This window comes from Bactrocera neohumeralis, chromosome 6 (assembly GCF_024586455.1).
Source record: "Bactrocera neohumeralis isolate Rockhampton chromosome 6, APGP_CSIRO_Bneo_wtdbg2-racon-allhic-juicebox.fasta_v2, whole genome shotgun sequence".
NCBI lineage: Eukaryota > Metazoa > Arthropoda > Insecta > Diptera > Tephritidae > Bactrocera > Bactrocera neohumeralis.
In genome coordinates, this window is record NC_065923.1 from 77728484 (window position 1) to 77750776 (window position 22293).

The following is a 22293-nucleotide window of genomic DNA, read 5'->3' on the forward strand; positions in this document are numbered from 1 at the left end:
CTCGAGGAGCGCGAAGACAACATTCGGCGCAGTATAACTAAAATTCCATCCTAACTGCTGCACAGAATCATCGAAGTTTGGCGTAAACGGATTGGAGATATGCACATGGAGCCTTGGTACGTCTTTATAATAGTTGATAGAAATTGAAAATTAATTTTTTGCTCAAAAAATATGTTGTTAGCTTGTTTATGCTATAACTTTATTAAACACAAACTTAGATATACTCCAGCTTTCCAAAAAGCAAAAAAAAACTTCAAAACATGTTACTAGCTGCTAAACTTTTGCTTCCTTCAGATTGTTCAAAATGTTTTAAGCTTTCTTATTTTGGTTTCCTGTTTTTATGTTTTTCGTCACAGTTCGTTCAAATTCCAAGTATCATTGAGCATTTTATCTGCTATTTTTGCTTTATATTGACCAAATCTTCAGCTGACCAACTGGAACAACTGTCATATTACAAAAACAACTGCACTGAACTGCGGCCATTGTACGGCCAGTATTGAGGGTATGGTAAACTGCGCAGTCTTTCGTACTTCCTTCTGAGCTCTACGTCCATACCGTTAGTGCATCAAGCTAAGCGTCAACTCAACTTTGTTTGTGCGGCAATTTTGAGCGATGTTCGACAACCAACTGCTGTGGCAGTAGTGAAGCGTTGCAAGCAATCTTGTCTTGACGCCGATTGTCCATATACAATTGAATTGTTGTTTGCAGGCACTACAGTCGTTCAAGCATCTGGACAACAGACAACAGTTGAAGGACAAAATACCGCAAACCAGAAAAATCATACCCATGCACTTAGTAGGGGAGTGTGCTGCTGCAAGTGCAATACTTATAGAAGAGTATATCCCACTTCTGATTTTACTACTCAATTTGTATGATGGCTGAACCGGAGCTGTTGGTACCGTAAATTTGTTGTATTGTTTTACTCAATGCTTGAGCTCGAGCTTATCGAGCATTGTTTGTATTGTCCTTTTCCTGACATTTTTTATTCCTTCGTTTTTCTTCTTTATGCATTGCAATGTGGTGATAATACTGCAATATTTTACGCTTTCGTCTTGCTCCATCCTGTGGCTTACAGTGCCTTTGCTCCCTTGTTTTGGCCATAAGTTGTCGGGAAATGCAATAAATTTTTTCTTACTTTGCTAAGGAAGTAAGTAAATCAGACAAAATGCGATAGCAAAAAATTAAATTTCAACACTTTCGACATTTGTCCTTTCGTCCTCAATCGCAGCATAAGAAGTATATGTGTATGTATGTATACAACCACAATACCAACAGCGAACGACACAATTGCTTCAATAACTTCATTCAAACGCTCAAGCGTTATTGTGGTGTGTAATGCACTTTTCCAGTAGGAAAACACTTTCGGCAACCAATGTTGGGAAGTTTCAGAAGTTTAAAAATTGAAAACATTGCAAATTGAAGGAATTATGAAGAATTTTTAAAACTAACTTGCGAATGGAGTGGGGAAGACATCTACAAAAAGAGTTAAAAAGAATATCTTTAGTTCTAACACTGAAAACTGCTGTAAAACTATGAGGTGGGGGAACCAGACCTTAAACTGTTATGAAGCGGTTGATGAAATCCAAAAAGGAGCTTAGATATAGTCATTATCGTAAAACAGGCCTTAAAAATGATTGACCGAGCTGTTAAAATCCAAAAGAGACCATTGAAATAGTCATATTCTCAGACCAGACCTTAAAAAAATCGAAAAGGATGATGAAATCCGGAAGATGCTGTAGAACTAAGAGATGGAAAGTCTGGACCTGGATAGAAACGATTGATGAAATCCAAAAAACTTATAAATAGTCATTATCCCAGATCAGACCTTAAAAATGAAATCGACAGAGTTGTTAAAATCCAAAAGAAACCTCAGAAATAGCAATATTCCCAGATCAGAATGGAATCTAGGGCATGTGCTCAGCTCATTGCTTTCTCGCTTCTTCTCTGCAAGAAGTTTGACACTCTCTCCGACTAAATTAACAAGGACCATATTCACTAACTAGATCATGGATTACAGACTAAATCTTAATACCATGGTCCATGGCGATTAATAAACGAGACTATTCCTGCAGTCGTCTTTTGGAAACAAAAAAATTTGTCGCAGTACCCGCCGCAGAAAGCAGAGGAAGATGAAGACCTCCGTTAGAAACATCAAGTCAAGAGGGACCTGGCTACACTTGGAATCTCCAATTGGCGTCAAACAGCGGAAAGGAAGAACGACTGACGCGTTGTTGAAAACTCGGCTATAACCGTATAAACGATGTCTACGCCAATAAAGAAGAAGAAGATATCTTACTAAAACTTTATTTTTGACTAAAACTACTCTAATCTCTTAAACAATAACTTTTAATAAATTTGTTGTATTATAGATTTAGGTTTTCAAATACTCCACCACTGTTCAACATGACACTAGTTACATATAGCTTTTTGAGCGCTAAAGTGAATCTTGCTCTTGCAAAATGGATTTGTTTTTGTTCTGAACTTTTAGTGCGTTAGTATTGTTATTGCCTGACGGCGCCTTTGTGGCTACATTGACTGTAGATGTTACTTAGAAATAAGTATGTGGTACATTCTCAGATATTGTTGTTATTTTCCTCACCAATGCTAACGTTTCACATTTTTCAAGATACACTACTACTTCCATATAAAAACATAAGGAATTACATGGAATACATTGTATGTATATATTGCAATACTTCTTGACGTCCTTTTTCCTTATGGAATTACTGCATTTTTTGCTAGCTTCTTTTTTGTGTTATTACTGCATAATGGCACTTATATCGGCGTCACAGTCGCTTATGTTTTTCGCGTGCGCTGGCAATACAATTCCTTGGCTCACATCCTCTACGGGCTGTTAGTGAGTATAGGTTTTTTAGCTCGACTCTTCGCTTTCACTTGCAACTTTTGCTTGCGCATTTTTTCACTGTCAACCGTTATGCTGAGTGTTCTTCATATTCTCGGTTATTGCGCTTTTACACGTACTGTATGAACGTTTGTATACTTTAGAGTTATTGTTTCTCAGTTTCTATAAATATGTAAGGGAAGTTGTTTGTTGCTTTCTATTTCTTCTGTTGGTTCTGCGTTGTTCTTCTTCACTACTATTACGGGCTTAATTATTGTAAGCAAAGGACTTAATTTTGCTCTGTTTGAGTATTTATTATGTCGTAGTACTCATAGATGTTCACTTTTAGATTATACCATATCTACCATTTTCTTTAGCTTAGAGTAAGAAATACATCATGAGCGAAGACAGTGGCATGGAATTTCGGTTATAGTGAGTTGAATATTTTCTTCGAATTCCTCAAGCAGTGCTGGTTGCGTAAAACTTTGATTTAACATACCCTCAGAAAAAATAAATCTAGAGACGCTAAATCGCATGATCCTGGCGACCATTTGACTACGCCATTACTCGAAATTAACAAGTCGCCAAAGTTTGCACGGAATGTGTCCATGTTTAAACGTGAAACATGAGGCGGCGCATCGCTTTGTTGGAAACAGAGATCGTCCGCGCCGACTTCATCAAATTCCAGGAAAAAAAAGTCGATCAACATCGGTTTATAACGCTCGCTATTAATAGTAACAGCATTTCCTGCCCCATTTCGAAAGACATAAGTCCCGCTGATGCCGTCATACCACAATCCGCACAAAACGGTCAAGTTTTGGGGATATAATTGCATTTCCTGAACAAGACGTGGATTTGACTCACCCCAATAATGACAAATTTGTTTTCTGACGAAGCCATTCAGCCAAAGATGAGTCTAATATGAGACGACAGAGTTTTGCGCAAAGACTTCTAACTTGGTCACCGGAAAACGTGAATTTGCATAATAATCCTTGTCAAGAGTTGTACCAAAGTGAGCCGGGACATGAAGAAATGGCAAAGCTTCCTGAACATACTGACCCAAATCCGGAAACAAACATGGAAGCCAATGTAAAAATCATGTTATCCCTTATAATGGAGGCAGTACTAGCAAACACTCGTAATCTGAGGATAAACGACACATACAACCCATGACAGTCGGATCTACGCCAAAGATTTGTATTAAAACACGTGAAAATGGTGCTTTTTTGTCAGTCCGGTTCATATTTGATCAGAAACCAATAATTCTCATGTAAATATTCTTAGACTGGTATGTTTAGAAACAAATATTGGGTTGTTCAGTATATAAACCCGATTTGATTCCACGTTCAATTCTTGCAAGCAAAAGCCAAGGTCAAGTGATTTTAATCGTCCGGATTTGAGGTGCGGGGCTCCATTTCAAAAATTTTGCAGAAATCGGAACAAGTAATATTCCGAAGGTGCCAAGTCTGGAGGATATGGTGAGTGTGGTAGCACATCCCATTGAAGCTACGAAAGCTTTTGGCGAATAGGAGGAATAGGAGGAGAGGAAAACTAAACCTTCTTTATTGATCAATTCTAGCCGCTTCTGTTTGAGTGCTTCAGTAAATTTGTTCAACTGACCAGAAAAAACTTCAAAATTAATTGTGGTTTTGTCGGGCAAAAGCTCAAAATAAAATGATTCCTTTGAAATCCCAACAAACATACAACACAACTTTTTTTTGCTGACTATCGGTCTTCAATGTGGTTTGAGCTGATTCGTCCTTTTTAACCATGATCTTTTGCGGTTTACATTCTTGTACACAACCTACTTAGTTTTCGACGCCAGAAACAATACGCTTCAAAAATGAATCGCTTCTTAAACGCTTGATAAGCAAATCACAGTCGTTAATGCGACGAAACAAATTTCGGTCTGTAAGAACATTAGGAACCCATATGTCAAGTTTCGAAATCCTAGACATTTCATGTGCTTGGGACCGTTTGATATTAAACAAATTTAATCCTTCAGCAATCTCTCGAGTTTTTATTCGACGATTTGCATCGATCAAAAACTTTATTTTATCCACATCGACTTCAAAAGTCTTTCCATTTTCCGTGGTGCATTTTTTATTGTATACACATCGGCTTCAAGAGGTCTTGAAGTATGTGGCGCATTTTCAAGATCAAAATTGCCTGATTTTGTAAACCAATTTTGACATTGCCTTTCGATCAACCCATCACTGCATTTTTACCTTTTTGATAGTAAAACAGTACAATATGTCGAAAATGCTGTTTTCGATCTTCCAACTTCGATCGGGCACCAAACAAATACTATTACAAAAAATTAGGAACTATTTTTTTACAAACAAGACTTAATATGCCAGTGTGACACTTAAAAAAAAAATTTTTTTTTGCTTTTTCGATAGTTCATATTTCCAAAAATATGGTGTGAAATCGCCAAGGTCGCATCTTGAATAGTTTTTAGATGGCAACGTTCTAAAGAGCGGCCGCACATAGGCACAAACATATATAAGTGAAACTTTAAACGCGTTTTTCTCGAAACGACATTTTTCAAAATTGCTCACATCATAACTCAACGAGAGATTAACCGATCGAAGATGACCTACGATCTTCTTGATTGATTAAAAATTGTCAATTTGGCATTAAAAGCACGACCATTTTTTGCCTAAAACGATTTTTTTTTTAAATTACGCCATTTTGTTAATTTTTGATATTTTTCAAAGATAGTAGGTCATTGTTTAGGAAATATTATTAAGTTTAATAAACTTTTTGAGTTTTTTTGTTTCAGCTACTCAGCAGTTGAGGCACTTTTGGTACCTCCGAAGACAGCACATAACTCCGTTATTTTTTCAATATTTTTGTAAAAAAAAAAAACTTGAAATATAGCTGAAAATATATCTTATTACGTCCAAAATAGTTCGAAACATTCAATAGAGAACTTTCTTTTAAAAAAATTCACGAAAATCGCCTAATTTTTCATGCGTTACACTGCTGTTGTCATCAAAGGAAATTACTAAAAGAACTTTTTATTTTTTTAGTCTTAGCAAATATTTGAGTTCAGTAACTCCATCTCAGCCCCTAACCTAAACAGTTTGATTTATTTTTAGTCAATAAATGATAAAAAAGCCTGTCTCGGTTTTTTTAATTATCATTAGCCTGCAATTATAATTTTAATATTTAAAACAATATCGTAAAAATACTAATCGGTTTTTAAATGCACAAACAACATGCTATGGCTAAAAAGATTATATAAACCAACAACTAAAATCGTATTTGAACAAAATTCAATGGTAAAAATGGCTGAAATCGCACGGACGCTGATATGTTCCTTGATACTGGTAATATATTCAGCTAAAGCAGGAGCAAAGGTAAGTTAGCATTTCAAATTATGCAAGTAATAATTTTATTTTTTAATTTATTTGATTTTCAGCGTAATTATGCCATTTTGTTAGATCACGTCAATTATACTATTCATCAACAAGGTTTTATGGCAGTAGAGCGATTTATATGTGGCAGGAACCGGATTGGCTTAAGCACCTTTACCTTACACCTTAAAATGGAACAAAATATTACAAATTTTCAAATACGCGACAACTTCAACATTCTTCTAGAAAATAACAGAACGACTAATGTGATATCTGAAATAACGAACGTTTGTGATATGTTAAGTGGAAATTATGACAATACAATTATCAAACAAAACATAATTGAATTACAACAAACAGCCAAACCAGTGCTTTTGTGTCCGCTAATTGAGGTTAAAACAATATATTTTTTTAATATTTGCAAAAATATCTGAATATTTTTATATTTTGTAGAATACGTTTTACAGCATCAACAATTACACATTACGCCCCAGTTTAATGCCACCATATTTACCACTAATGGATTATATTGAAAAACTTGAGATATCTACGAATGGTGTACACTATTTAGATATCATTTTTGAAGGCAGAGTAATAAAAGGTTAAGCAAATGTCTGCTAATTTCTAATTAATTATCAAACGTTTCTTTAAATAAAAATTTTTTTTTTGTGGGCATGGTTTTTAAACATTAGCATTATACTTATGTATATGTCTACATTCATAAATACATATGCATGTAGTAAGCATCAATCATAATTACGTAATACAGCGCCAGTACTCACCGCTTCATATGCAATTTGTGATGTCCACCCAATCACGCAATCTTCAATCACTTTGCACTTTTTTACTCTTGATCTTGGTGCACTATTTTATTTTATAGGCTTTATGCACTTAATATTCACACATTATTATTCACAAAACGCACTAATAGACACAATTTAGACCAAAGCCACATGCATACGACCAAGCCATACATTTACAAATAACGCGACGCCAAATATGTATATACATACTTTCCCCGACACCATACACTACATAAACACATCAACGATATTCAGATATTCACTTTACTTTATTTAAATTTAGATTTATTCAACGATAATTCACCAAAACTTTTAATAATGTCAAACAACGCACATTTAATGAAAACTGCATGGAAAAATTATAACGGCACTTTCTGCATTGCAGCACAGCCAGACACAAATGAACAAAAACGCAAATAATAATTTGCATTGCTTTATTATAAATGCATTTGTATTATATAAACAAAATAAATTCAGTTAATAATGTTTAATACAGTTCATATATACATAAATAATAATTATTTACATGTATATACGCATAGTTATAGCAAAACATTTATAAATTAACATAAATGCGTAACTGTTTGCTATTATTATTCACTTGAGGCACCCGCTACTTGAAAGCATCTCGTTGTTTGCGCAAACAAAATAATACATAACTCGGATCTGTATCGCCGGTGTAATGCTGCACATCCGGATGATCAACGCGCAAAAATGGATTAAAGGTTCTTTCTTCACACAGCAATGAGGGCGGTGTGGGTAATTTATTTTCACGCTGCTTCTGTGCCCACCATAAACGTGCGCCAATACTAGAGTTCTCTGGTTCAACGCATTGAGCAAAACGTAGATTTAGGATTGTATTCTCATGGCCACCAAAGATACGCGTCTCTTTGGGTAATTCAAGGAAACGTTTTACAATTGCATACATTTGATCTGGCGTGCCCTCATCAAAACCACCACAGCCACCTTGGAAAAGTGTGTCGCCTGTAAAAAGTGCTGGCGGTCCACCCGCACCACACTCGACAAAATAACAATAATGACCCACGGTGTGGCAAGGTGTGTGCATACAATTCATAGTCATCTCGCCCAATTTTAATTGCTCACAATCCTTAACACAATGATTAACAGATTTGATGCGCTCATCACCAGCGCATATTTTCACATCGGGACACGCATCGGCCAGCTCTTGCGTACCGGCTGAATGATCCTCATGATGGTGTGTTATAAAAGCAAAGGAAAGCTTTAAATTTTCCTTTTTAAGTATTTCAAAGAGAATTTTGTTATCGGAGAGATCGATTGCGGCCGTACAACCGGTGGGCAAATCAGTTATCTGCAGAAAAACAAGTGTGTTGATAGTATAAATTGATAGAAATCAAAATGCTTTACCAAATACATATAGTTATTGCTGCGTGCCGGTATTATCTTAACTACCATACCTTCACAACACACATCTACAATTTTGCTGTGCGGTTCGGTTGCAGCGGGTGTGGTTGGTTTAGCTGATTTGCAATTGGCCCACGCACGACGTGCATGCAACGCTAGGTATTATACATTTTTAAATACATTATTTTCAAAAAATTAGTAAATATACATACATATATTAAAAGAAATCATATTACCAACCGTTGTTATATATATAATGGGCTAAGCCACGCCCAAATAGTGAGCACATTTATTTCAGCTAATTTTTATTGTAAGTTTACAATTTTTAATCTTCAGGCATAAATCACAAAATGTTATTTCAAGTTTTGACGTACTTACATAAATTCAAGAATTAATTTGGTGTGTTTTGTAATTGAAATTCCAACAGTTTCAAAAACAATAGTAAAAATTTTAAAGTAAATGTCAGCTGCGTAATCTTTTCATAAGTGTTCTAAACACAAATTAAATTGATATGCTCTGTGTCGAGGCAATATATAGTAAATTTTAAATTCACATTTTTCGGAATTAACATATACATAAAAACAACGAATATAACAACAAAACATACATATTTAGTTATGGAAATATTTAAAGTGTGTGCATAATATTTAACATACCACCCAACACCATTTTTCTATTCATTCAATCAAAAACCTTTAAGCTTTAAAGTTATCCTTCTCTTTGCGTAAACTGCCCATTGTTTTAATGGGATCTTGCTCGCCAGCATGTTTCTGTACATTAGGCTCATGTACACGCATGAATGGATTCCAGGATTTCTCCTCGCCAATAGTTGACGGTACAGTTGGTGCGTTGGTAGCACGTCGCAACTTTGCCCATTCTATACGTTTCATAATCCGCTCATTCATGGGTTCGACATGACGCGCATATGCCATATTCTGTAACGTATACTCGTGACCACAAAAGACTTTGGTGTCTTCCGGCAAAGAAGATAGTTTCTGGCACAACGCTGAGTACATTTGATCCGGTGTGCCTTCAAAGAAACGTCCACAGCCACCTTGGAAAAGGGTGTCACCGGTAAAAACTGCTCTGTCGTCACTATTTGGCGATTCAACGAAGTAACAGATGTGTCCTGTGGTGTGACAGGGCGTGAAAAGGCAACTCACTTTAAGATTACCAATTTCAAATTTATCATCTTGCGTGACTTTATTTGTAAGTGCTCCAATGCGTTCGTCGCCACCATATACAGCTAATGGTTTGCCATAAAGTTTTACTAGCTTTTCATTACCACCGGCATGATCCCAATGATGGTGTGTAGTTAAAACTTTAGTGAGATGCACATTTTCTTCTCTTACAGCAGCCAGCACGCTCTCCGGATCGACGGGATCAACAATGGCTGCTTCTTTTGTTGAGCTATCGATAATCTAAAATATAAACATATTAATTTTTATTGTTCTCATATTATATTTGAAGTCTTACCAAATACATAAAATTGTCTTGCAACGCAGGCAACACCTTTATGTGTAGTGAGTTCAGCTGCACATCTTCTACAGAGCTATGCATCCTGTTTATACCAACTTTGATTAATTTTTGTACTGCAAAAAAGCAAAATGGTAAACTTTAGTGAAATGTCAGCATTTTAATTTTGTTATTATAGTTTTTATATAGCAGTTTATGCTCAAAACAATCACTTTTGTTGTCATTTCGTTGCAGCGACACAAATTCCGGACATTGCCGGTTGGTGGCAAGTACAAGTGCGCTCGCACCAGCGAGCGGGCGTACGCCACTGCACACACCTCGAAAATATGTAGCGGTCAGATTGCGTACAACACCCTGCTGTACGTTTCTCCAAGCGGCCGATAACATTTAGTTTTATGAAATGCAATGATTTTGTATTTTACTTTTTGTGTATGTATATGTAAATGGAATATATTTTGTGCGATATCTTTTTTGTTTTTGTTGCTTATTTCATAAACTATTGTCGCTATTTTGTGCGTTTTAAGTATGCCGTGCTTTGGGCACAAATCTTATCAGACTTTTTTGTTATTTGCCACAAATATCACTAATGTTTACTTTAGATAAATATATTGCGTAAAAATTGTTGAAATTAGAATGAAATTAAAAAATATTACTAAACTGTAAAAAAAAGTAAGTTCCGTACTTCAACTTCTGATTAGAATAAAACTATTGTTGCCAGACATATAGAGTCATGCGCAATTGCCGGAGAGCAAAAAAATGTAATTCTATGTAATATTTTAATTTAGCTATAATGTGACGTAAAAAAAATAATATATTTTAATAAAATATTTTATTTCCTAGAATAGTAATATAAAACGTCAGTTTTAATCAACAAAAAAAAACATATAACCGACAGCAAATATATATTTTTTAAAGCGATAGTTTTTGGTATGGCAACTATCATGGACTTAGCAGCTGTTCGACTTCGCCAGCTGATGTCTTTTCGTTATCAACATCGAAATTCCTCAAATACAAATGTGCTCGGCAACTGTAGATGGCGCTGAGATATGCAGTATAAACCAGTTTTTAATATACCGTTAATTTTAAACATTTTGCTGTTTTAGTAATAATTGAAACTTTTAGTTATTATTATACCCTAAACAGGATATATTATGTTTGCTACGAAGTTAGTAATACCGAATAGAAAATCTCGCAGAGTCGGTTAAATATTTTATATACAAATTATTAACGAGATGTGCCAAGTCGATTTTCCAAAATAAAGTTCTTTTATTGAAACTATTTTATTTGTGAAGGGTATTATAGCTTCAGTTCAAACGAAAGTTACCGTTTCTTCTTGTCTTAAAAATTTTTCATTCAAATAAATTTTTTACTTACAAGTTATTTTTTTTTTCTTTATTTTGTCGCAACTTTGTCATAATAATATCGCCGTTTCTTTCAATTGTCAAACTGTTGTCATACAACAAAATATTTTTTATATTTTTTTCTTGCACAAAAAGAAAATTAAGAATAAGAAATATGTCCGATACGCCACACGAACGCAACTCAACCTCAAAAACAAATCTAATAGAGGTGCAACACGTTGGCGTCACTGCCAAACTGTCGTCACCGCTCAAAAATCTGCTGCAATCATCACTTTCTTCAACGGAGACGGAAAATGGTCAGCTGCCCTATCATGATCATCATGGCAATAAGCTTAAGTACAATAAATTCTCCAACGACACACAAGCTGAGACGGAAACAACTACCGATAATCCATCCAAATTACTCTACGAGATGCATGCCGTACCAGAGGTTTCCACACGCCAGCCGGGCAAACGCCATCCAACGCCTTCCAAAATCGAATTTCAACTATATAAAACGGCTTCGAGACGTGTACCCCACCGCTCAAAAAGCACACCCGTAACTATGCTGAAATGCAGCGTTAAGAAAAGTAAACGCAAACTTTTTGCGGACCATAAAGGCGCCAGCAAAAAGCCCACGAGCCAGTGTACATGTCGCGCACACCACGGCAATAGCGATAATACGATTTTTCAACGTTTACGACATTCACTTGATAATATGCGTGCTGCACGTCCGCATATTTCAAAACCCAAAACACCCATGAGCCGCAACATATTTGACGATTTTCCAGAGCCTGTCGCGCCACAGCAGCGTAAGTGTAAGGATGATTTCAAACAGCAGCAGCAACAGAGAGACGTCACACCGCCACCAACACGCATCGGCATCTATCCTTTCGAACATGGTTGTGCTGAATATTTGCGCACCACCGATTACCATCCGCAGCTGTTGTCCGTTGTGCTAGCTGAACGTGCCACCTACTATGCCACACGCTTCTGGGCTGAGTTCTTTGGCAGTTTGCATATTGGTGTCACTTTCATTGTGACTTTTCTGCTACAAGCGTACCGTTTTATACTCGTCTCGCTGATAAATACGTTAGCGGTGGGCTTTCTACACATGACTTCCGATTATTTAATTAAACCAATATTAACGGTGGTCTTCAATGGTTTTCTACAACCACCATTTATACTCATCTACAATATTCTTACTTCCATGCGTGATATTCTGGCGCCTGTTGCTGAGACAATAAATAATTTTATGCGTCCTGTAGCGACAGTGGGACGTAGTATACGTCTAGTGCATGTGAGCTATAACAATAAGAAGTTGGTGAAAGATGTTTGATGACAACTTCGATTTATGTTTGTTTTTCAATACATTTTTGAATTGTTATATATTAATTACAATATTTATTTTAGAAACATGGCACTAATATGTGTATGAGTATCATAATTCTATCTTATTTCGATAAGTTTCCGATAAACAAATAACTATTATCGAAATAACGTCACTGACAAATAATCATATGGTAAAGCGTAAAAAAAATGTTTTAATTCATTTTCAAGGAATAAGAAAAGTAAAAATACATTGATTGGTATTTTTAGGCGCAAGTCGTTGCATCATGCACAATGTGAAATACATACATGTGTATATCGCAGAAAACAACTTCTGACCTACATAAACCGCATAAACTAGATCCTTATACAATTTGTTGCTTACTTCACATACTGTACGCAAACTACCGACCAGTCCTTTTGTGTTTCATTTTCACATATTCCACTGTTTCAATCATTCGACGACAGTAGGCGGAGCTTCTGGTGCAGTTGTCGTGCATGCCTTTGGCTACTGGCTGAAACAACCCCTGTAATATGCACAACTACATACATACATACTTAATTATATATATTCATATATATTTATAAGGACATCTACTTGCATACTAACAATGCCCCGCATAAGTGTCGTGTACACATTTTGTCTGTCTGCACTTCAACCCCCCTTATCGCTCTGCGGAATTTTACGCAAAATTGCCTCATTTGGGTGTCAAATGACAATCAAATGAATTCCAAGCAAAACCTACAGCACTGCTTGCAACCATTTCATCTGCTCCTGCTTTTCGCTATTGTGCCAGTAAATTCGCTTTTTTTTTACTTTCTAAATAATCACTGCTGCAGCAGCATCCGGCGTAGAGGAGCCTAATGAAATTATCAATGTTTGTAACGCTACTGAAATTTAGCCACAAACAGCAACAACAAACAATAAAGCATGCAGCGAGCTGAAAAAAAAACTTTGGTGTTATGATTTATTTTGCTCATTTCGTTGCCTACCACCAAGCGTTTACACCATTTTCTAACCACCTAACTTCCTGCTTTCCAGTGTTTGTAAAATTTCGGTATTGTGCTGACGGGTTGGATTGGATGGTAAAGAATTTGGGTTGTTTGTTTCGTGCGCAGAACGACACCAAAACTTAAGCAGCAACATATGTCAGCAACTTATCGCTCAATGATTGAAATAATTACCTCCCCGGAGAGTTGTAAACGCTTGTTGGCCGCTAATTCAATTTCGACGCGTAACTGCTATGCTTAGGTGAGTTGTGGTATGTGGAAATCACAGCAACTACTTCATTTGAGAGTTTAATTAAATCAACAAGGCAACGGGTTGCCATGGTGAATTTCGGCACAGATGTGGTTGAAAAGACAAAACCGTTTAGTTTGCCGATGACCGCTTGAAGGTATCGTCAAGCTTATGAACTAATTTTAAGGATTTAGAAGCACGATTTTTAGATATCCCAACTACTTGAAAAAGTGCAATTCTCGAGTATGGAATCAAAAGTCTACCAATCAGCAACATTTAGGTTAGGTTAAGAGATCGATCTTAACAGGGGTCTGACTTGGACATCGTAAAACACCGTTCCGTTGGAAGCACCTTAAACTGCTAAATACCGGATTAAGATCCTTACAAATCGACAAAGCGCTTTGAGCATATCACAAATTTGTTGAGACGGCTAATGTCAGTTTCGGTTATATATTCTGGTTCGCCGCAGGTAAGACCACCGAGATGTTTCAGCCTAAGCCGTGCAAATGCTGGACAGTGGAGCAGAAAATTGTCTACATGCAGCTTTGACAACTAGCGTCCTACAAGATTATTAGCTTCACCGCGTGAATGCCTATTGGACAGTGTCCAGTTAAAACTACTGCGTTTGCGGCTATATGAATTTTGCTCAAGGCAAGTAGTTCAGTAGATTTCCTGCATTCTACTCTAGGCCAAAAGGATCTCGTGATAAGCGCCTGCTGTGACCAGGCACCCAAACGAGTCTGATGATGAAATAACTTGATACTATTTCTAGTGCGGACAGACACTCCTTGACTAGTTAGCGAGCTCAGCGCCAGTATTGCCGCTATGCTGTTGGAGTGAATGTTTCCCAGCCTCTTAAGAGCATGCATTTCGTAGCAGTACGTCTATCGCCACCTTGAAAACAGCCACTTCTAACTGAAAAACTTTACAGTGATCCAATAGCTTAAAGCTAAGATTGACGTAGAACTCTAAAAAGAAAACTCCTGATCCAACCTTCCCTTCTAGCATCGACGTAAGCTTTGATAAAGTTAGATATTATATTAGAGTTATGGTTTTATAAATGTTGTTTATCCTTGTTCCAGCCAGTTCCAGCCTCCCTTGTAAAAATACAGGCCCAGCCTTTCTGTGATTTTAACGTTCTGCTTCTATGAAAAATAATCACACTTTATAAGCTTCTGATTAAATTCGAGCGACGTGTATGACCTCGAAGTACTGGGCATAGACTTCGCTGAAAAAAAACATACCAAAAAAGTTCAGGACAAGGACAGGTTTACAAAACACCAGGTAAAAAAGTTTGGGTTCGCCTATGTCCTTCAAGATTTAGCCGATGGGATTGGAAGCAGTTCCTTGAACTGGCTTCGTTTTAAATGGTTCTAATGTCGAAACAGGAAGTAAATATTATTTGTCATCCAATGTGACAAAAAAATTTTGACAGCATTCTAGACAAGGATGGAGGATTTTTGTTTGTGGAGCAGTCATTTGGTCAAGCCAAAGACTTTTCAGCCAATGTACCATTTATTTAATTAAGAGATGGACTCAAAGAAATAATCCCAAACCAGTGGCCGATAGAAGTCTACTAAAATGGTATTAAAAAAACACTGTGGATCGAAGACGGTAATATGCCCAAGAGTAAAGAAAAAAAATGTTTTTTAGCTATACATAGTAAATATATCAAAAACTCTGAGTCTGCAACTTATTGAGAGGAATGGGCCAATAACAGTAAACCCCGCCGCTTAACATTTCATTCATGAAAAGAAGAAAAAAACATATGGCGCTGCATTTTTCCTTCAAGTACACTAATTTCACAGTTTTTACAGCTAATTGGACACTTGCCTGTCAACGAAGGAAAAATATTACAAAAACAACAACAAACACAGACAGATGGTACGCATTTTTGTATGAAAGTATTTATGTATATGTATATCACTTTGTATATGCGTGAGTAGTCTCGTGAAAGGGGTATATACAAATTACAAAAACAATAAGCAACGTCAATTTAATTGTAAAACGACTCCTGCACAACGAAAAATCGGTCTACAGGCGCAAGCCAACTAAGCAACTGCTCACCGTGATTTATGTTGGGGTGGAAAGAGGAGGTGACACCATGTGATTATGATGAGGGCGGGTGCTTAGTATGTGTATATATTTGTGGGAAGACATTAGGTGTCTGCTTACATGCATTTGCTTTTTACCATACATACATACATATATTTGTTGGAGTATAATTGTAAGTGTTTTTTATAATTTTTACTTTTTTTCTATAATTTGTTTATACTTTTATATTATAAAAAATATGCGTCGAGTACAAACAAGACTTGTTGATACATACACACTTATGTACATATAGTATATACCTAATTGCGAGGGTTGAGCAGAGGCTGTTCCAGGCTGTGGTTCAATTACTAAAAACCGCTAATTTTGGGCGAGTGAGCGCTGGAAATGATTAATTGTGCCTTGGGGAAGTGGAAGTGTTAAAGGGAAAATAGCAAAAATCAAATACGTAGATACATATCTACTTAACGAATTCGGTGAAAATTTTTCACGGAAACAGGAAGTTGTAGAATTAATCTTCGAAATGCAGAAGAGATCATAAAGATATGCGACATAATGCCATACAATTGTTGGAGATTGAAAGTGAGATTTGAAAATCATTGATTTTTTAAATAAAAGTACATATAAATACATACATACATACATATACATACGAATGTGTACATACATACATACTGCTTGAATTTTCCAGTAGCTCTGCAAATTCTAATTTCGGCATAATGATAGCAATCAGTATTTCCACGAGTTTATCGTGAAATGAGAAAGTGACCGTAAGTCCTGTCTGTAAACTCATAAGCCACTTTATAGCTATACATATGTACATACCTTTATGAGCTGCACTGATCATTTGCATTGATTACATTTTTCACTTTTCCACTCCTCAAACTCCTTTCAACATAACGGTAACAGGTAGCAGTTCCTTGTGTTTGTAAGTACTCTTTGTCATCTTTTGAATTGTCAACAGTCATCAGCTGTGTACTTTTGAATAGGTGTGATGATCCAGTTTGATAACAAAATCCAGAAGAGTCTTTGTGTCTTTGACTGCGTTCTCTGAAAGAAGTCAGAAAGCGATCATATTATTGGTATTTTTATACATTTTGTTTAATGGGTAACCAATACTCACCGCTAACTTTTTCTTCTTTCCTTCGCATTATGTCCGAGGGTCATAGGGCATCCTCTCTTCAATTCAAAACAATAATGTCTTCCTTACTGATCCAAACAGGGTTAGATCGCCGAAATAACAGCCCCTGGCCGATTCCAATATCATAGAACTTACTGTTGTGGAAATTGGTCTTTCGCCGGTTAAAAAAACCGGGTCCGCTCCGGTTACTTAGACCCGACTGTCGTGGGAACAGTTCTCGGTCTTCTTCCGTTTCAGTTAAATTGAAACTGGCGACTGATCAGAATGGGAGTCATACTGCCTGTTTTAACTCCTATGGACTGTGGAGGTCGTCTGTTGGTCACTCGGCCTGAGCAGGTCTTAAGATGACTCCATCTATTGCATGTATTACACCTAACCGAGGTGTAGTTTGGATGGATGGAGCAGCACAAAAATTCCTCCGGGTTTTGGACCAGATCTACGAAAGTACAGCTCTAGGCCAGATAAAATCCGGGTCAATTCCGGCAAAGTAGAACCGGCTGTTGTGCGAATTATTATTTTTACTCTTTACTTCTCGCAGGCCTGTTTCTACCGCTGCTACCATCAGCTGATTTACTTAGTGATGGACGACTTTCAGAGCAAAAGGATCTGTATCCAATTTAACGGGACAGCTTTCACCCGATAATCTTCAGTTTCAAAGTTATGTCTATCAACAATTTATTGATAGTTCTGCTCATTCCTTTTATTTAGAATGAGAGCGCGCGTTATAGCGCGATGTTGATCGACATTTTCCCCGGAGTTTGATGAAATCTACGCAGACGATCTCTATTTCCAACAAGATAATGCGCTCCCTCATGTTGAACGTCTCAATTTGGACACATTGTGTGTAAAGTATGGCGACTCGATAATTTCGAGAAATGGCCGACAAGAAAATACTATTTAACGCCTCTACATTATTTTCTCTGGGAATATGTTGAATCCAAGGTTTGCAACAATCTATCCAGCAACGCACGAGGAGCTCGAAGACAACATTTAGCACACTGTAGCCGAAATTTCAGCCCAAAATGATGCACCAGGTCATCGAAAATAGGCGTAAACGGGTTGGAGATATGCAAACGGGTTCTGGTGGCCATTTGGTACAAATTTTATTAAATATCAGTGTTATTTTTTAATTTTAACATCACGTCGTTCTTGTTGTTAGATCCCATATCTTATAGGGTCTTCGGCGTTTACTTCGTCACCATCTGATTATTATATAAGAATTCGAAGGTCAACGTTCCAGCTGATCCAATATACTTCATACCTCTCAATTAATTAAATAATTTTCACCTGTTCGAGCTGAAGCATCACAATTAATACCGAATACTGATGAATGGTTTGTAGATGTAAACTTTACACGATTACATACTTATGTACATACACACAAAATCACAGCGCCGAAATGTAAGTATAGTTCATTTTATAACATTCCTAATAATTTTGTAATTCAACACCCTTTGCAATCCGCAGCCTCATCCTGCTGTATTGTCAGTATTATCTAAACGCCCTACAAATAAAATTATTCACACATTACATATACATACTTATTGTACGAGTGCGATTACAATAACGTACAATGACATGTTGTAGTTGTTGTACATGCGTAATTGTGTGTAAAAACGTAGCGGCGACCTTAACCTTTTCAATATTGTACAACCTATTTACTCATATTGTCACCACGTCACCACTCGCGAATGAGGGGCATGCAGACAAATAGCGTAATAAAGTGGAAAAGTGCAGACGTAATTTGGCAGACTGGCAGACAAACACAATGAGCAATCAAAAAAAAATTATAGCAACAACAAATTTTCAGTGTAAATCAACTTTCACTTTCGCAACCTGAAATATCGGTTATTGTCTAGGACATTGACAAATCCTGCCGATTTGACGCATTACGAGCAAACTGTCATTTATGCGTATTGTTGCATTGTTGTCTTTGTCACAGCGAACACAGCGAATGTCAAAAGTGCATGAAATGCTGTGATTGCAACGAAAAGGTGTAAAAGTTGTGCATTTATTTTTGACATTCGAGTGCTGGAAACAAAAGTTGGCGAAAACTCAAAATTGTTGCACATTTTAGACGAAATTCTGTAAGTGAACACATTATGAAAGTTTCATTGTAAAAATGTAGTTGGAAGCAAAATATTACACAGTTTTACAGAGAGATAATATTTTCGTGAGAATTAATGAAGATGCAAAGTCGATGACTGGCATTTTGCGTGCGTAATCCCTTTGTTTAAATCCTTTGCGGTTGTAGACTGTCTAAACCATTTTGCGTGAAGACGCAACAAAGAGTGGGTTCTTGTGCCACTTGCTAATGTTTATACCCTTAACAGGATATACAGTTGAGTGGGGAATGTTTATTTTCATTCAAAAGAACATTCTTTGGCATTTATTTTTTGAAGATTATCTTTTTCAGATTTTGGCCGCGGCTACGTCTCAGAAGGTCCATCCATTTGGGCCTAATTTTCGATTACCCGTTCGAACATTTCGACTGGTAACTGGCGCATGATGTTTTGCTATAAGGCCTGAATCAAAGAGGCTTATACATATATCCCCACAGGAAAAGTTTTATATCACACAATCTTGGTGGCCAATCGACCAACCCAAAACGTGAAATTATCTATTCTCCGAAGTGTTCTCGCAATAAATCCATTGGAACACCCGTTCCAAATCTGGAATTGGGAATAGAAGTCAAATTACATACAAATTTCCGTCCAAAACTCGAAGTCTCTCTAACTCAAAGTTGTTTGTGGTTTATGTTGATTCGAGTTATGGAAGTTCAACTGCATTAAGTTTGTAACACCCAGAAGAAAATGTCAGAACCTATAAGTACAAGTCATATATGTATGTATGTATGTAAAACGTCCATCTGTCGGTATATACGCGAAAAAGTCCCTTATTTTTCGAGATATCTATCTGAAATTTTGCACATGTCCTTTTCTCCTGTAGAAGCTGTACATATGTTGTAAATGCCGATATCGGACTACTACAGCATATAGCTGCCATACAAACTGGCCGACCAAAATCAAGTCGTTGTATGTAAAACTTTTTCAGTCAAAGAGATATCTTTACGAAATTTGGCACTGATTATTTTCCAAAGCAACCGTACAATCTCCACACATATTATTCTGATCGGAATACTAGAACATATAGCTGCCATACAAACTCACCGCTTAAAATCAGTATAGTACAAATCTTTTTTATACTCTTTCCTGCTATAAGCAATATACTTGTGTAGGGTATCATTGCTTCGGTGCAGCCGAAATTAACGTTTTTCTTTGCTTTTGTTACGTTCAATGTTTGCTACTGTTTTGCATTGTTTGTTATTGTAAGGCGCAAGGATTGCATGCATATACCCAGGATTAGAAGGTAACACTTACTAGAAAAGACACTGATCAGTTCAAACATAAGTACATACATATGTATGTATAGTATGACAAGTCCTTAAGTTCCATTTAGTCACCGTGACACAACGCGTGCTTCATTGACTTTTATCCGCTTATGTTGTCTGCAGCAACATGAGGTGATGAAGCAATTTTACGCAAAATTGGCGCAGCACAAAATAATACCAGGAAGCGTATGCTACTTTTGCATGCCAACAATGCTTATTGGTTTATATACATACATACACACATAAATACACACATACATATATACATACATACATACATAAACACAAATGAATTTCCTATTTTATATTTTTTTGAGTTCAAATATCTTCTGCAGTTCCATTACTTTCCAATTCACTGGAAATATTCAGTCGCTCATTCATAAAAAAAATTAAAATTTATAAACATTTATTTGCTTTAATATAAACACATTTGCGCTAGTGTCCAACAATATTAATAACAATAAAAACAAACATACACAGTAAGTGAATTAGCTGTCATTCAGATATATATAAATATTTTCATTCAATAAAATTTATTACTTGGAAATCGACGGCGCTACCGGAATGAAGTAGAGCTATTTGGCGCTTGACGCAAATTTGTCAATATTTTAATTATTTCCAGAGATATAGCTATTTTAGTGACTCGACATCCAAACCGGGAGTATCGTTGAAACTGGGCGTAATTTTATCCAAAACTTTAAACGCCTTTATCTCGAAACAATTTTTTTTAAAACTTTATCACATTTTCTTAATATCTACTTGAGTGATTTTAATGAAATTTTTCCCTATATATAGCACATTTCCGATTAAAAAAATTCAAAATGTCAAAAAATAGTAAAAAGAAGCAAGAAAGGAAGAAAGGAAGAGCTAAGTTCGGGTGCAACCGAACATTTTATACACTTGGAACCCGCAGGAATCAAAGCCAGGGCAATACCTTAAGGTGTTAAACGTCAATCAGAGGATCGAAATCCAAGCAATTTTATAAATTTATATACATACATATATATTTATAACTCATACACTGATCAGCATATTCGGCATAAGGTAAAAAAACGAAATCGTTATATGTAGTATATGGAAGTTAGAGGAATATCGACCCGATTTTATCTATTAACTACTATCACATTCTTTATATGCAATCACCAATCACATGGAGTAAAGTCAGCTGGATGTTCGAAAATCCTGATATTAGTTATATGGGGGTAGGCAAGTTTCCGCCGAATTTTTTTTATTTAAACCAAAGATGCGCTGCTATTAGTAAAACGCGCTTTGTAATTTTTATTGGGATAACTCAAATATTGGCTGATATATGCGGTAAAAAATCACCCGGAAGTTCGAAAATCTTTATGTTAAGTATATGGGGGCTCAGGGGAGTATTAACACAGAGATGATACACAGAGATATTATTCTTAAAAAAGAACTCTCTCTGAACATCAACTGGATGTCCCATATCCGATCACATCCGATATTTTCGGTCAAAAATCAACTATAGATACTGAGATCCACATATTCGGTTGAATGTGAACAATTTTTAGTCGAAATTGTATTCCGTTATATGAGCACAATAGACCTAAGGTCGCGGTGCATTCCTCCTTTATCAATCTAATCCCGTTATATTAATTGCTTCTTGATTTGTGTACTGGAAAGTGAAAGAATCAAATGGAATTTAAAATTGTGCTATATGGGAGGTAGGCGTGGTTGTAGTCCGATTTCACCCATTTTCGCACGTGACATAGGGATATGAGAAGAATGCCACGTACTAAATTTAGTCGAAAACGGTCGGTCGGGTTTGTTTTCACCAAAAAGTGGGCGATGCCACCATCTTTTGAAACTCTATAACTTAAATTGAAATCGTCGGCCATTTATCATATGATTCAGAGCAGTCGAATTTCTGATTTTTACCGAAAATCAAGTTTTAACAGTAACTGTCATGA

General features: G+C 36.4%; 3 protein-coding genes and 1 long non-coding RNA gene across 10 annotated transcripts in view; 1 reads left to right on the forward strand and 3 right to left on the reverse strand.

Annotated features, from left to right (window-relative positions):
• The window catches only part of LOC126763096 (uncharacterized), a 175850-nt gene extending 168481 nt beyond the window's left edge, over positions 1-7369 (reverse strand). The window contains exon 1 of one of the 2 annotated variants that reach the window (XR_007667557.1): positions 6987-7369. This is a non-coding gene — a long non-coding RNA (uncharacterized LOC126763096). The remainder of the gene's footprint in view (positions 1-6986) is intronic. The other variant, XR_007667556.1, reaches the window with a different exon arrangement.
• Positions 7370-7509: 140 nt separating this feature from the next.
• Positions 7510-8679, reverse strand: LOC126763563 (hydroxyacylglutathione hydrolase-like protein). 2 transcript variants are annotated; one of them, XM_050481194.1, is made up of 3 exons: positions 8631-8679; positions 8394-8545; positions 7510-8337 (listed from the first exon to the last, which is right to left on the reverse strand). In XM_050481194.1, the coding sequence occupies exons 1-3, from the start codon at positions 8677-8679 to the stop codon at positions 7621-7623; spliced, it is 918 nt and encodes a 305-aa protein (XP_050337151.1). In that variant the 3' UTR covers positions 7510-7620. The 2 variants fall into 2 exon arrangements, with proteins under 2 accessions (XP_050337151.1, XP_050337152.1); XM_050481195.1 differs by having other exon boundaries at positions 8603-8660.
• On the reverse strand, positions 8633-17616 carry LOC126763562 (hydroxyacylglutathione hydrolase, mitochondrial). 5 transcript variants are annotated; one of them, XM_050481190.1, is made up of 4 exons: positions 16951-17616; positions 16653-16877; positions 9867-9982; positions 8633-9811 (listed from the first exon to the last, which is right to left on the reverse strand). In XM_050481190.1, exons 2-4 carry the CDS (start codon positions 16678-16680, stop codon positions 9086-9088), a joined length of 870 nt encoding a protein of 289 aa, XP_050337147.1. In that variant the 5' UTR covers positions 16681-16877; positions 16951-17616; the 3' UTR covers positions 8633-9085. The 5 variants fall into 5 exon arrangements, with proteins under 5 accessions (XP_050337147.1, XP_050337148.1, XP_050337145.1 ...); XM_050481191.1 differs by lacking the exons at positions 16653-16877; positions 16951-17616 and adding an exon at positions 10525-10602; XM_050481188.1 differs by lacking the exons at positions 16653-16877; positions 16951-17616 and adding an exon at positions 10079-10518.
• On the forward strand, positions 11382-12812 carry LOC126763559 (uncharacterized). Its single transcript, XM_050481183.1, has one exon. The coding sequence runs from the start codon at positions 11382-11384 to the stop codon at positions 12543-12545; it is 1164 nt and encodes a 387-aa protein (XP_050337140.1). The 3' UTR covers positions 12546-12812.
• Positions 17617-22293: the final 4677 nt, after the last annotated feature.